The sequence below is a fragment of the Oncorhynchus mykiss genome, chromosome 4, assembly GCF_057628025.1.
Source record: "Oncorhynchus mykiss isolate SJ-2025 chromosome 4, ASM5762802v1, whole genome shotgun sequence".
In the NCBI taxonomy this organism is placed as follows: Eukaryota; Metazoa; Chordata; class Actinopteri; order Salmoniformes; family Salmonidae; genus Oncorhynchus; species Oncorhynchus mykiss.
In genome coordinates, this window is record NC_143025.1 from 66,809,843 (window position 1) to 66,823,732 (window position 13,890).

At 44.9% G+C, this 13,890-nt stretch overlaps 1 protein-coding gene across 1 annotated transcript in view; it reads right to left on the bottom strand.

Moving 5' to 3' along the window:
- Positions 1-13,890, bottom strand: part of dcbld1 (discoidin, CUB and LCCL domain containing 1) — a 38,452-nt gene that overhangs the window by 5,006 nt on the left and 19,556 nt on the right. Inside the window, exons 8-13 of the mRNA XM_021600424.3 lie at positions 12,089-12,295; positions 8,475-8,596; positions 8,071-8,218; positions 6,028-6,132; positions 5,864-5,942; positions 80-129 (exon numbers count right to left, since the gene is read on the bottom strand). Of these exons, the coding sequence (XP_021456099.3) occupies positions 80-129; positions 5,864-5,942; positions 6,028-6,132; positions 8,071-8,218; positions 8,475-8,596; positions 12,089-12,295 (711 nt within the window). The remainder of the gene's footprint in view (positions 1-79; positions 130-5,863; positions 5,943-6,027; positions 6,133-8,070; positions 8,219-8,474; positions 8,597-12,088; positions 12,296-13,890) is intronic.

Here is a 13,890-nt window from a genome sequence, read left to right on the forward strand (position 1 = left end):
TTTCTCACAAAAAAAGTGATTCAATTTTGATGTGCAGTAATATGAATGACATCTTTTACAATGTCAATTGTTCACCGACCTGGTTTCTGGGCATCTGAAGATCCGTACGAGTTCTCTTTTGTCTTCTTCCTGTGACAGAAAGACAAATGCCTTTGTGAACTCCAGTTACAGGGAGGACAGTGGTGCTCCCTCACCCCATTCCTCTGATAACCTCCTGGGGGGAGATGAGGCACCACTGCCTGGCTCTGCTGAGCACCCCTTCTCTCGTTTCTCTTCCCCCTCTCCCTTTTGCTCCCTCTCACGGGGAGTCAAACAGCTGGCCACATCTTCTGACACTGACAGATGACCCCGTAAGGCATTAGCATGCTTCAGCCGAACCGAATGAGAGTGCTCGCATACTCCGTTAGAAAGACTTCGCTTGAAAAACGAGAAAAAAAGCGTCAATAGTACTGTTTGTCCATTTTGAGACGCAATAGCCAGTTCCTAGTCTGAATTAGGGTTGCGCATTTTCCATGTGAAGTTAAGCCCAGGAATTTTGCTTAAAATTCATCAAAGAAGTTAGCTTATGACAGTGAACCTTTTTTTTTGTGGGATATACAAGGCAATTCTAGGTCTTGTGGCATATTTTGGTTAAACTATCCCCAATTCAATGGAATTGCAACCGTCTGTATGCACAGTGCACTCTTCCATTACATGTACAGCTGATTTTCAAGATCTTTCACACTAATGAGATGCTATTGAGCCCACACTACTACACTGTCTGAGCCAAGGACTACATGCTTTGATTACAATACTGGGTGGAGTAAATATTTTATATGACATACATGTTTTTTAGTTAACTAGTAAATAGTAGCCTACAGCAAAGTGTGTTTAAATCATTTCTAACTAGTTAGTTTTTGCTACCATGTGGGTTTTAGCTTGCCTGCTAACTGAGGAGTGTTAATTCACCTGTTTCCATACATGTTTCATTTTTAAAAAATTATCTTACACAGGAGTTGTTTAATCTAACTGCTTAACTATTTATCTGTGGAATTGTATTTGTTTGTTTTTTTACTATTGTTTTCTAATCTTTACAGGAAAATGCCATGGGCACTATCTGATGTGTGGAGACATTTCACTGTTTCTAATGTAGTAGTAAAAGCAATTTGCAAATAATGTGTCAAACCATATGAGAAGAATGCAACAAAGATGCAGAATAATCTGAAGTGCATAAAGTTGCCTCAGTGCTCACAACAAGCAACCTCTGACAAAAGTCCCTCTGCCTCTCTTCGAGGTGAAAATGACAAATCAGACACCTTATCAATAGCAACAGCTCACGGTCCTCCTGGAATCAGAAGTTTTTTTTTTACCTCAATGGAGGAACATAGTCAGAGAAATGCTGATGAATGTCTTGCTTGAGCTGTGTATGCAACTGATTCACCTCTTATGCTCACAAGCAATGTGTATTGGAAGACATTTCTGAATGTTCTTCGCCCAACATACACCCCTCCAACCAGACATGCTTTATCTACTAATTTGCTGGATGCCGATTTCAGAGTTCAAGTGAAGGTCAAGCAAATCATAGAGAAAGCAGACTGTATTGCAATCATCTCTGATGGGTGGTCAAATGTTTGTGGGCAAGGAATCATCTCCACCTCTCAACCAGTATTCTAAAAGAGCACAGACACAAGGGACAACAGACACACCGTCTCACACGGTCTCTACATTGCAGATGAGCTGAAGGCAGTCATCAATGACTTGGACCACAGAAGGTGTTTGCACAGGTGACAGACAATGCTGCGAACATGAAGAGTGCTTGGTCTAAAGTGGAGGAGTCCTACCCTCACATCACACCCATTGGCTGTGCTGCTCATGCATTGAATCTGCTCCTCAAGGACATCAGGCACTGAAAACAATGGATACACTCTAGAAGAGAGCCAAGGAAAATGGTTAGGTATGTGAAGGGTCATCAAGTTATAGCAGCAATCTACTTCATCCAGCAAAGTAAGAAGAATAAGAGCACCACATTGAAGCTGCCCAGCAGCACCAGTTGGGGTGGTGTTGTCATCATGTTTGACAATCTCCTGGAGAGGAAGAAGTCTCTCCAAGAAATGGCCATATCACAGTCTGCTGATATGGACAGCCCCATCAAGAGGATCCTCCTGGATGATGTATTTTGGGAGAGAGTGGTAAGCAGCCTGAAACCTATGGCAGTAGCGGATTGAGGGAGACAATGCCATCCTGTCTGTTGCTCCAAGCAGAGGAAACTGCAGTTCTGAAATACATCAAAAAGCATGAAGACTTCTGCCTGAAGCCCATACACGCTGCAGCGTTCATGTTGGACCCCAAGTATGCTGGCAAGAGCATCCTGTCTGGTGCAGAGATCAACAAGGCCTATGGTGTCATCACTACCGTGTTTCGCCACCTTGTCCTGGATGAGAGAAAGGTTATTGGCAGCCTGGCAAAGTACACTTCCAAGCAAGGGCTTTGGGATGGAGATGCAATATGGCAGTCGTGCCAACATATCTCATCAGCCACCTGGTGGAAGGGACTTTGTGGATCTGAGGCTCTTTCCCCTGTTGACTCCATCATCCTCCAAATCCCACCAACATCAGCCGCCTCAGAGCGCAACTGGTCCTTGTTTGGGGACACACACACCAAAACACACAACAGGTTGACCAATACAAGGGTTGAAAAATTGGTGGCCATCTGGGCAAATGTGAGGCTTTTTGATCCAGGCAACGAACCATCCTCAACAAGGTTGGAAAGTGACAGTGAAGATGAGGCCTCAGAGTCTGATGTTTAAGAGGTGGACATTGAGGAGGTCCAAGGAGAAGACATGGAAGTCTGAGAGGAAGACAACCAATGCTTTAGTTTCTACACTATCATTTTACAGATGTATGTTGAAAAAGTTTTTTGGGGAGACGTGATGGATCATTGGGGATCATTCAATATTCCCTTTATTAATTTATCTAACCAAGTTGTTTGGTTCATTATTTCTTAATGAAAAAAACTACATGAAAACAAGTCGTCTCTCATTGAATGGCAACAAAGACTTTATTGAATAATCCCTACTGTTTTTTTTTTGCACTTTTTACCCCTTTTTTCTCCCCAATTTTGTGATATCCAAATTGGTACTTAGTCTTGTCCCAACACTGCAACTCCCGGACGCACTTGGGAGAGGCGAAGGTTGAGAGCCATGCGTCCTCCGAAACACGTCCCTGCCAAGCCGCACTGCTTCTTGACACAATGCTCGCTTTACCCGGAAGCCAGCCGCACCAATGTGTCAGGAGAAACACCATACAGCTGGGGACTGAAGTCAGCGTGCATGCGCCCGGCCTCCACAAGGAGTCGCTAGAGCGGTATTGGACAAGGACACAAGGCCAAACCCTCCACTAACCCGGACAATGCTTGGTCAATTGTGCGCCGCCTCATGGGTCTCCCGGTTAAGGCCGGCTGCGACACAGCCCGGGATCGAACCCGGATCAGTAGTGATGCCTCTAGCACTGCGATGCAGTACCTTAGACCGCTGCGCCACTCAGGAGGCCCTATAATCCCCACTGTTGACCAATCACAGACAAAGAAGCGCAAACTTCAGCTACCGACTTCGGCTTGCCTCCAGAAATAAAATGTGCCGGAACAGCCGACCAAACAAACATTTCACAAAATATCGTCATAATATAAGCGCAAACTCTTCCGAACTGTTTTGGCTGGGAACCTTGAGGAAGCTTTTAAGCCCCTCTACCTTCCACCTCCACATAACTAAAGACAACAAAGGCTGATAATAAAAAGATGAATGTTATACAACCACATACAGTGGGGCAAAAAAGTATTTAGTCAGCCACCAATTGTGCATGTTCTCCCACTTAAAAAGATGAGGCCTGTAATTTTCATCATAGGTACACTTCAACTATGACAGACAAAACGAGAGAAAAAAAATCCAGAAAGTCACATTGTAGGATTTTTTATGAATTTATTTGCAAATTATGGTGGAAAATAAGTATTTGGTCATTAACAAAAGTTTCAATACTTTGTTATATACCCTTTGTTGGCAATGACAGAGGTCAAACGTTTTCTGTTAGTCTTCACAATGTTTTCACACACTGTTGCTGGTATTTTGGCCCATTCCTCCATGCAGATCTCCTCTAGAGCAGTGATGTTTTGGGGCTGTTGCTGGGCAACACGGACTTTCAACTCCCTCCAAAGATTTTCTATGGGGTTGAGATCTGGAGACTGGCTAGGCCACTCCAAGACCTTGAAATGTTCTTACAAAGCCACTCCTTCGTTGCCCGGGCGGTGTGTTTGGGATCATTGTCATGCTGAAAGACCCAGCCACGTTTCATCTTCAAAGCCCTTGCTGATGGAAGGAGGTTTTCACTCAAAATCTCACGATACATGGCCCCATTCATTATTTCCTTTACACGGATCAGTCATCCTGGTCCCTTTGCAGAAAAACAGCCCCATAGCATGATGTTTCCACCCCCATGCTTCACAGTAGGTATGGTGTTCTTTGGATGCAACTCAGCATTATTTGTCCTCCAAACACAACGAGTTGAGTTTTTACCAAAACTTTCTATTTTGGTTTCATCTGACATTCTCCCAATCTTCTTCTGGATCATCCAAATACTCTCTAGCAAACTTCAGACGGGCCTGGACATGTACTGGCTTAAGCAGGGGGACACGTCTGGCACTGCAGGATTTGAGTCCCTGGCGGCGTAGTGTGTTACTGATGGTAGGCTTTGTTACTTTGGTCCCAGCTCTCTGCAGGTCATTCACTAGGTCCCCCCGTGTGGTTCTGGGATTTTTGCTCACCGTTCTTGTGATAATTTTGACCCCACGGGGTGAGATCTTGAGTGGAGCCCCAGATCGAGGGAGCTTATCAGTGGTCTTGTATGTCTTCCATTTCCTAATATTTGCTCCCACAGTTGATTTCTTCAAACCAAGCTGCTTACCTATTGCAGATTCAGTCTTCCCATCCTGGTGCAGGTCTACAATTTTGTTTCTGGTGTCCTTTGACAGCTCTTTGGTCTTGGCCAAAGTGGAGTTTGGAGTGTGACTGTTTGAGGTTGTGGACAGGTGTCTTTTATACTGATAACAAGTTCAAATAGGTGCCATTAATACAGGTAACGAGTGGATGACAGAGGAGCCTCTTAACGAAGAAGTTACAGGTCTGTGAGAGCCAGAAATCTTGCTTGTTTGTTATTGACCAAATACTTATTTTCCACCATAATTTGCAAATAAATTCATTAAAAATCCTACAATACTATTTTTTTTTTCTCGTTTCGTCTATCATAGTTGAAGTGTACCTATGATGAAAATTACAGGCCTCTCATCTCTTTAAGTGGGAGAACTTGCACAATTGGTGGCTGACTAAATACTTTTTTGCCCCACTGTATGTTGTGCATCCTCCTCCAGTGTTCTCTCACTGACACGAATGACTGGTTGTGTTGGTGGTCAGACTTGTTATGTGAGCTGAGCAACAGACAGGCAGCTATTTCAAAGGACCGTTCTAGGAATCTTCCTGACCCTCATTGTCCCATACATCTATCTCTCCCTTGCTCCAATCTAATCCTTGTCCTCACCTCTCTCTTTTCCTGAAAATATCTCCTCCTCAGGCACATCCATACTGACAGACACACAGGCAGATAGACGACATCTCCCACACATAATTAACAGACATCGTCTAGAGAGTAGGCACACGGTAGAGAGAACCCGCTGCTACGGGGCCATATAAGGTCAGGCCAATCTGAGCTAGTCAGTCACGTTGTCATGGGGACAGGAACCCCATGAGTCATTAAGGTGCAAGCTCTTCTTACACGACCTTACACTACCGTCTCTAAAAGCATTACATTATCTATTCAAATGACATGAACGACCCACTTACTTCTGCAGCATCTTGAATAGACAAATCCCAATGAGCACCACAGATAAGACTGTGGGTACGATGATGATGGCCAGCTTTACTGAGAATAGAGAGGAGAGAGCATGTTAGCCAGCTATGACACAAACAAACATCTGGTGGAAGCAATGTTTTAATGATATGGGTACCTAGGTCTGCCTGGGAGGGCAACGGCTCAGTGATCTCCTCGTCCCCCACCGGAGGCTTGGGTTTGGTGGGTACCGTCTCCAGGGTGACCTGGGATGACATGTTCACTGAGGGTAAAGAGGGAAAGGGAGGAGGGTAAAGAGGGAAAGGGAGAAGAGTAGAGAAAAAAAAGTGGTAGCGAGTGAGCGTTGAACGATCAACAGATGTGCCAATAACATTCAGCAAAATTACAGATCTATCCTACTTCCCCACTTTATAGTAAACGTACTGTAAAACAATAGGTCAGTTCCCTACAGGAGCTGATCTTCCTCACCAAAGCTTCTCTAAAAGGCAGTCAATCGCAAATACTGACTCACTGATAACACCATCTTGTCCTGCAGCCAAACCCACTCAACCAGACTGTTACAGTGGGGAGAACAAGTATTTGATACACTGCCGATTTTGCAGGTTTTCCTAATTACAAAGCATGTAGAGGTCTGTATTTTTTTATCATCGGTACACTTGAACTGTGAGAGACGGAATCTAAAACAAAAATCCAGAAAATCACATTGTATGATTTTTAAGTCATTTATTTGCATTTTATTGCATGACATAAGTATTTGATACATCAGAAAAGCAGAACTTAATACAGTACAGAAACCTTTGTTTGCAATTACAGAGATCATACGTTTCCTGTAGTTCTTGACCAGGTTTGCACACACTGCAGCAGGGATTTTGGCCCACTCCTCCATATAGACCTTCTCCAGATCCTTCAGGTTTCGGTGCTGTCGCTGGGCAATACAGACTTTCAGCTCCCTCCAAAGATTTTCTATTGGGTTCAGGTCTGGAGACTGGCTAGGCCACTCCAGGACCTTGAGATGCTTCTTATGGAGCCACTCCTTAGTTGCCCTGGCTGTGTGTTTTGGGTGGTTGTCATGCTGGAAGACCCAGCCATGACCCATCTTCAATGCTCTTACTGAGGGGAGGAGGTTGTTGGCCAAGATCTCGCGAAACATGGCCCCATCCATCCTCCCCTCAATACGGTGCAGTCGTCCTGTCCCCTTTGCAGAAAAGCATCCCCAAAGAATGATGTTTCCACCACCATGCTTCACGGTTGGGATGGTGTTCTTGGGGTTGTACTCATCCTTCTTCTTCCTCCAAACACAGCGAGTGGAGTTTAGACCAAAAAGCTCTCTTTTTGTCTCATCAGACCACATGACCTTCTCCCATTTCTCCTCTGGATCATCCAGATGGTCATTGGCAAACTTTAGATGGGCCTGGACATGCGCTGGCTTGAGCAGGGGGACCTTGCGTGCGCTGTAGGATTTTAATCCATGACGGCGTAGTGTGTTACTAATGGTTTTCTTTGAGACTGTGGTCCCAGCTCTCTTCAGGTCATTGACCAGGTCCTGCCGTGTAGTTCTGGGCTGATCCCTCACCTTCCTCATGATCATTGATGCCCCACGAGGTGAGATCTTGCATGGAGCCCCAGACCGAGGGTGATTGGCCGCCATCTTGAACTTCCATTTTCTAATAATTGCGCCAACAGTTGTTGCCTTCTCACCAAGCCACTTGTCTATTGTTCTGTAGCCCATCCCAGCCTTCTGCAGGTCTACAATTTTATCCCTGATATCCTTACACAGCTCTCTGGTCTTGGCCATTGTGGAGAGGTTGGAGTCCGTTTGATTGAGTGTGTGGACAGGTGTCTTTTATACAGGTAACGAGTTCAAACAGGTGCAGTTAATACAGGTAATGAGTGGAGAACAGGAGGGCTTCTTAAAGAAAAACTAACAGGTCTGTGAGAGCCGGAATTCTTGCTGGTTGGTAGGTGATCAAATACTTATGTCATGCAATAAAATGCAAATTGATTACTTAAAAAATCATACAATGTGGATTTTTGTTTTAGATTCCGTCTCTCACAGTTGAAGTGTACCTATGACAAAAATGACAGACCTCTACATGCTTTGTACGTAGGAAAACCTGCAAAATCATCAGTGTATCAAATACTTCTTCTCCCCACTGTATATTTCTGCTGTAGTCAGGTTAGATGTGGTTAGGATTTGTACCTCTGACATAGTTGCAGCCCAGCAGGTCTACTGTCATGGCAATCCTCTGGTGCCAGGTGTGAGGTATGATGCGTAAATAGCGGGCTATGATTGGAGGGTGGAAGGTGTTCCTGGTCTGATGCAGACTGTCCTGGTTCCCCTCAAATACCTGACCGGGAGAAAGGGAGAGACCAAGAGAGAGAGAGAGAGAGAGAGAGAGAGAGAGAGAGAGAGAGAGAGGAGAGGGTCAGAGGGACTGGCAAGCATTCTTGTGACTCATGAGTAACAGAAGACATTGATTATGCATATAGGAAGGTCTGTTGTTGTACAATAATGTATAAAGACAGTTAATTATGGAACAATAGACATAACAGGCAATTGAATATGGAAGTCAGATATCAGACAACTGGATTTTGAATACTCACCATGTTCTGTGTTCTATTGTTCTGTGTGTAGGTCCTCCACCGACGACTCTCCTTGTGATCGATCACAAAGCTCATCACATAGTAGTCATAGTCCAACATTGTGGAGCCAGTCGTGATAATTCCTGTAGAACAAAAACAGAGCGCATTTTCTTTCTATTGCTTAACATGTCCCCCCCCCCTTTAAATGTTTTATCTCGGTGTCCGAGGCAGTGATGTCACCCATTGGTCAGTCCTGGAATGTACTGGAACTGGGACAGGAGACATCACCTCAGAGAGCAGAACAATCACTGAACCACCACGTGGAAACCGTCACAGTCATTTGCAGCTCCCAGACAGTATGATTGAGCATTTTTGTGGCAGATGAGCACCTGACACTGGGCCAGAACAATATGGCGGCAGACGGGCGACCCGCAACATGTCATTACTCCACATTACACACGGCATTGTGGGTTATATGGAGACGCAGCACACCTATCATTATAGGAAATGACTGTCATAATTCCAATACAGGATCTCAGACCCTCAAGGTATTGAAAGTAACTATTGGATTGTTGGCTCATGGTTGAAATTGTACTTTTGGTGAACTTTGAGTGTAATAGTTTCCAATTCATAATTGTTAAATCTAATTTTAATTTGTCACGTGCAGAATACAACAGGTATTCCTTACGGTGAAATGCTTACTTACAAGCCCTTAACCAACAATGTTTTAAGAAGTTAAGAAAATAAATACAATTAAGTGTTAAGTTAAAAAAAAATAGATAAGTAGAAAATACAAAAGTTACAAATAATTAAACAGCAGCAGTTAAATAACAAGTGAGGCAATATACAGGGGATACCAGTACAGAGTCAATGTGCGGGGGCACCGGTTAATTGAGGTAATATGTACATGTAGGTAGAGTTCATTAAAGTGACTATGCATAGATTATAAACAGAGAGTAGCAGAAGTGTAAAAGAGGGGTCTGGGTAGCCCTTTGATTAGCTGTTCAGGAGTCTTACGGTTTGGGGGGGTAGAAGCTGTTAAGAAGCCTTTTGGACCTCGACTTGGCGCTCCGGTACCGCTTACTGTGCGGTAGCAGAGAGAACAGTCTATGACTAGGGTGGCTGAAGTCTGACAATTTTTAGGTCCTTCCTCTGACACCGCCTAATATAGAGGTCTTGGATGGCAGGAAGCTTGGCCCCAGTGATGTACTGTGTCGTAGGCACTACCCTCTGTAGTGCCTTGCGGTCGGAGGCCGAGCAGGTGCTCCCCGGACAGCCCCGTCGATGAGAATGGGGGCGTGCTAGGTCCTCCTTTTCCTGTAGTCCACAATCATCTCCTTTGTCTTAATCACGTTGAGGGAGAGGTTGTTGTCCTGGCACCACACGGTCAGGTCTCTGACCTCCCTATAGGCTGTCTCATTGTTGTCCGTGATCAGGCCTACCACTGTTGTGTCATCAAACTTGATGATGGGGTTGGATTCTTGCCTGGCCATGCAGTCATGAGTGAACAGGGAGTACAGGAGCGGACTGGGCACGCATCCCTGAGGGACCTGCATGTTGAGGAGCAGCGTGGTGGATGGGTTGTTCCCTACCTTTACCACCTGGGGGCAGCCCGTCAGGAAGTCCACAATCCAGTTGCAGAGGGAGGTTTTAGAAGCAGGGTCCTTAGCTTAGTGATGAGCTTTGAGGGCACTATGGGGTTGAACGCTGAGCTGTAGTCAAATAATAGCATTCTCACATAGGTGGGGAAGGGCAGTGTGGAGTGCAATAGAGATTGCATCATCTGTGGATCTGTTGGAGTGGTATGCAAATTGGAGTGGGTCTAGGATTTCTGGGACAATGGTGTTGATGTGAGCCATGACCAGCCTTTCAAAGCACTTCATGGCTACAGAAAAATGAGTGCTACAGATCGGTAATCATTTAGGCAGGTTACCTTCGTGTTCTTGGGCACCTGGACTATGGTGGTCTGCTTGAAACAGAGACAGGATGAAAATGTCAATGAAGACACTTGCCTGTTGGTCAGTGCATACTTGGAATACACGTCCTGGTAATCCGTCTGGCCCTGCGGCCTTGTGACCTGTTGAAAGGTCTTACTAACATTGGCTACGGAGAGCGTGATCACACAGTCGTTCGGAACAGCTGGTGCTCTCATGCATGTTTCAGTGTTACTTGCCTCGAAACGAGCATAGAAGTAATTTAGCTCGTCTGGTATGTTCGTGTAACTGGGCAGCTCGTGGCTGTGCTTCCCTTTGTTGTCTGTAATAGTTTGCAAGCCCTGCCACATCTGACGAGCGTCGGAGCCGGTGAGGTACGATTCGATCTTAGTCCTGTATTGAAGCTTTGCCTGTTTGATGGTTCGTCGGAGGGCATAGCGGGATTCTTACAGGCTTGCGGGTTAGAATCCCGCTCCTTGAAAGCGGCAGCTCAGTGCGGACGTTGCCTGTAATCCATGGCTTCTGGTTGGGGTATGTACGTACAGTCACTGTGGGGACGACTTCATCGATGCACTTATTGATGAAGCCAGTTACTGATGTGGTGTACTCCTCAATGCCATCTAAAGAATCCCAGAACATATTCTGACAACAGAAATCCAATCTACCATAATGTGATTATCAGAAAAGCATGACCGTCTAGGAAAGAAAGGGTTGTATTCCTCAGACTATAGAATCTTATGATTGTTGCACAACAACAATTCTACTATAAAAGTGCTTCCATTTTCAATAGCTCGCATTCCAATCAATACAATGTTCCCCTTAACTCTGAATTTCAGAAACAGCAGACATTCTTCATTGACTGGAACCCAATGTGTTGTAAAGCAGCATGACATTAACTTGTGACTTGCTGATTACACACACACCACGCTCAAAATAAATTGAGTCCGGCATGGTCCTATATTTAAACCAGCCTTTGTAAGTCTCTCTCTTATTTGTAGAGGAGCAATACAGAGGGGCATTCTCTAATGCTCTGTGTGTGTGTGTGTGTGTGTGTGTGTGTGTGTGTGTGGTGCACATGTGCCACGGTTTGGCAGTGGTGAACCGCCCTCCAGAGTTAAATCACGAGACAGACCCCTTTATAAGGATAACTACCCCCTCTAAAACAACCTTAATCCCTTGATCCCATTTCTATCCATCCTCTGCTTTTTCCGACAGATGTGTTCATGTTGCGCCTTAGCCCTTTTACCATCCTCTAGAGGGCTACGAATGAGGGGGAGGGGGGGCAGCCAGGCAGGAGAGAGTTAAAACTGAAGGCCTGTTTTTATATTGTTGCCACGGAGTGAGGAACTCTACAGCAAAGCTCTGCCATTGATCCTTTATGACTTGGCCAAGAACACCAGGGCTCCTACTTAATTACGGTTAACGGTTACAGTATGCTGAGCACGGAGCAGGCCCAGTAAGAAGGGATTGCCATTCATCAGGACAGAGAGCGTGGCAACGGTGGAAATATGTACCAGTAGGCTACAACCAAATCTCAAAATTCCAACAACAAAAAAACTTAAGCGTCGCCTGGTAACCCAAAGGCATGCTGGGCAAGCAAGACATGCTCTGTAGGGTGTGGAGCCAATATGGGAATCCAAATAAATCCTGAGAAAAAAAAACAGTGCACTACTTATCTTCTGAGTAGGACTCTTATCTCACCTGTGATCCTCTTCTTCTCCCCCAGGTCCAGCAGGAGCCACTGCAGGCTGTCGTTCTGGTCTGCAGCCCAGGAGCGGCTCCCTGATCCTGGGTCAGCCTGGGAGCTGTTGGGCGCCCAGTCAGACTGATGACCCATCTCCCCTGCCCTCTTCCACCATGAACTGGCACTCACAGACACTGTCCGCAGCACTGACTGGTTCTTACAGTCTAGAAAACAACAAAGGAAGAGGAAAAAGTAAATAAGTTTAATTCAGGAGAATTATAAGTTAACTGAAATATTTCCACTGTCTCCCTCCAACATGACTGCTTGTTTTTGTTTTTCTGATTTATTATGGATTATAAGTGATGAAGTTTAAAACCAAATTCAAAGGAGGGGGACTGTATTGTTCCTCAACTTTGCACCAGCATTTAATTAACATAAAACGCATGTGGAACCAATAACACAGCCACTCGTGGCGAGCATTGACTCAACAGGAAAATGTACACGTCTTAAAAATCTGCCTCTGTACTCCTAACTGGAGTCACATGTTGTAAATGTTTTAAAAGAGCACAAAGGCAGTGGAGAAGCATTAGGGGAATCTGAGCCCAGCTTTTCTAAAGCCCACTTCTTTCTGAGGGGAGACATTCTGTCAGAACAGTCACAGGAGCACCTAGTCTGACTAAAGCCCCGTCGACTCCACAACTAACTAAAACCGTATGTAACAACTATGACTAAAGCCCTGTTGACTCCACAACTAACTAAAACCCTATGTAACAACTATGACTAAAGCCCTGTCGACTCCACAACTAACTAAAACCCTATGTAACAACTATGACTAAAGCCCTGTCAACTCGTGAACAAGCTAAACCCTTATGCACTAGGACCCTAAGGCAGCTATGACTCCTGTACTCATCACCATTCCAACATAATGAGTGTGTGGACAGAGGACAGTCAATAAGGAGCTAGTCTTGATTAAAGTGCAGGACATCGACGTTCTTGATGAGGTCATGAAGCTTCCAGACTAGGGAAAGTATGTCATGGCAGCATTTGTCAGTGTCAGGACATTTGTCAATGTGTCACGTGAACATTGATGCTGTCTAAGTCCATCGGAGAGATCTCTCCACTCAAAAGATAGATTTGTTAAAGGGAGTAGTCCTCGAGGCAATAAACTAACGATCACATATTAAAGGCCAATAGTCCACGAGAAACATAACTGAATTGGAAATGTTTCACATCACAAGTTCTTAGAAACCGGTACCGTTGTCCAGTTACTGAGCGCAAATATGACTAATACATGCAGCCAATCTGCGGTTGTATCATCACGTGTCTGAATTAATACTTCTGCTCTCTATACTTAACACCAATGGTTCATTTCAAATCTTATTCGTCACGGGCTTCGTAAACAACAGGCGTAGACTAACAGTCAAATGCTGACGAGCCCTTTCCAACAATGCAGAGAGAAAGAGAGAAATAGAAAAGTAGTAATAATACAAATAAATAGACAATGAGTAACGAGTCGATGTGCAGAGGTACGAGGTAACAACAGCAAATTGGAGTGGGTCCAGGGTCTCTGGGATGATGTGAATGTGATTATTTGTGGGTGTTCCCTGGAGGCCTGCCTGCCTGCTGTGAGATTAGCCAGAGCCTATCTATCCATCTCTCTCCACAGGTAGAGTTGACTGACTGGATGAAACTGTGCCAGATTGCAAACAGCCGTATTAAAATAAACAGACAGGAGATAAGGGGTTCCCATGCTTCCCAAGATAAGATGCGACTACGTTAGCTTTCATTTTTTCCAAATCAAGTAGGTATTTTGCCCATT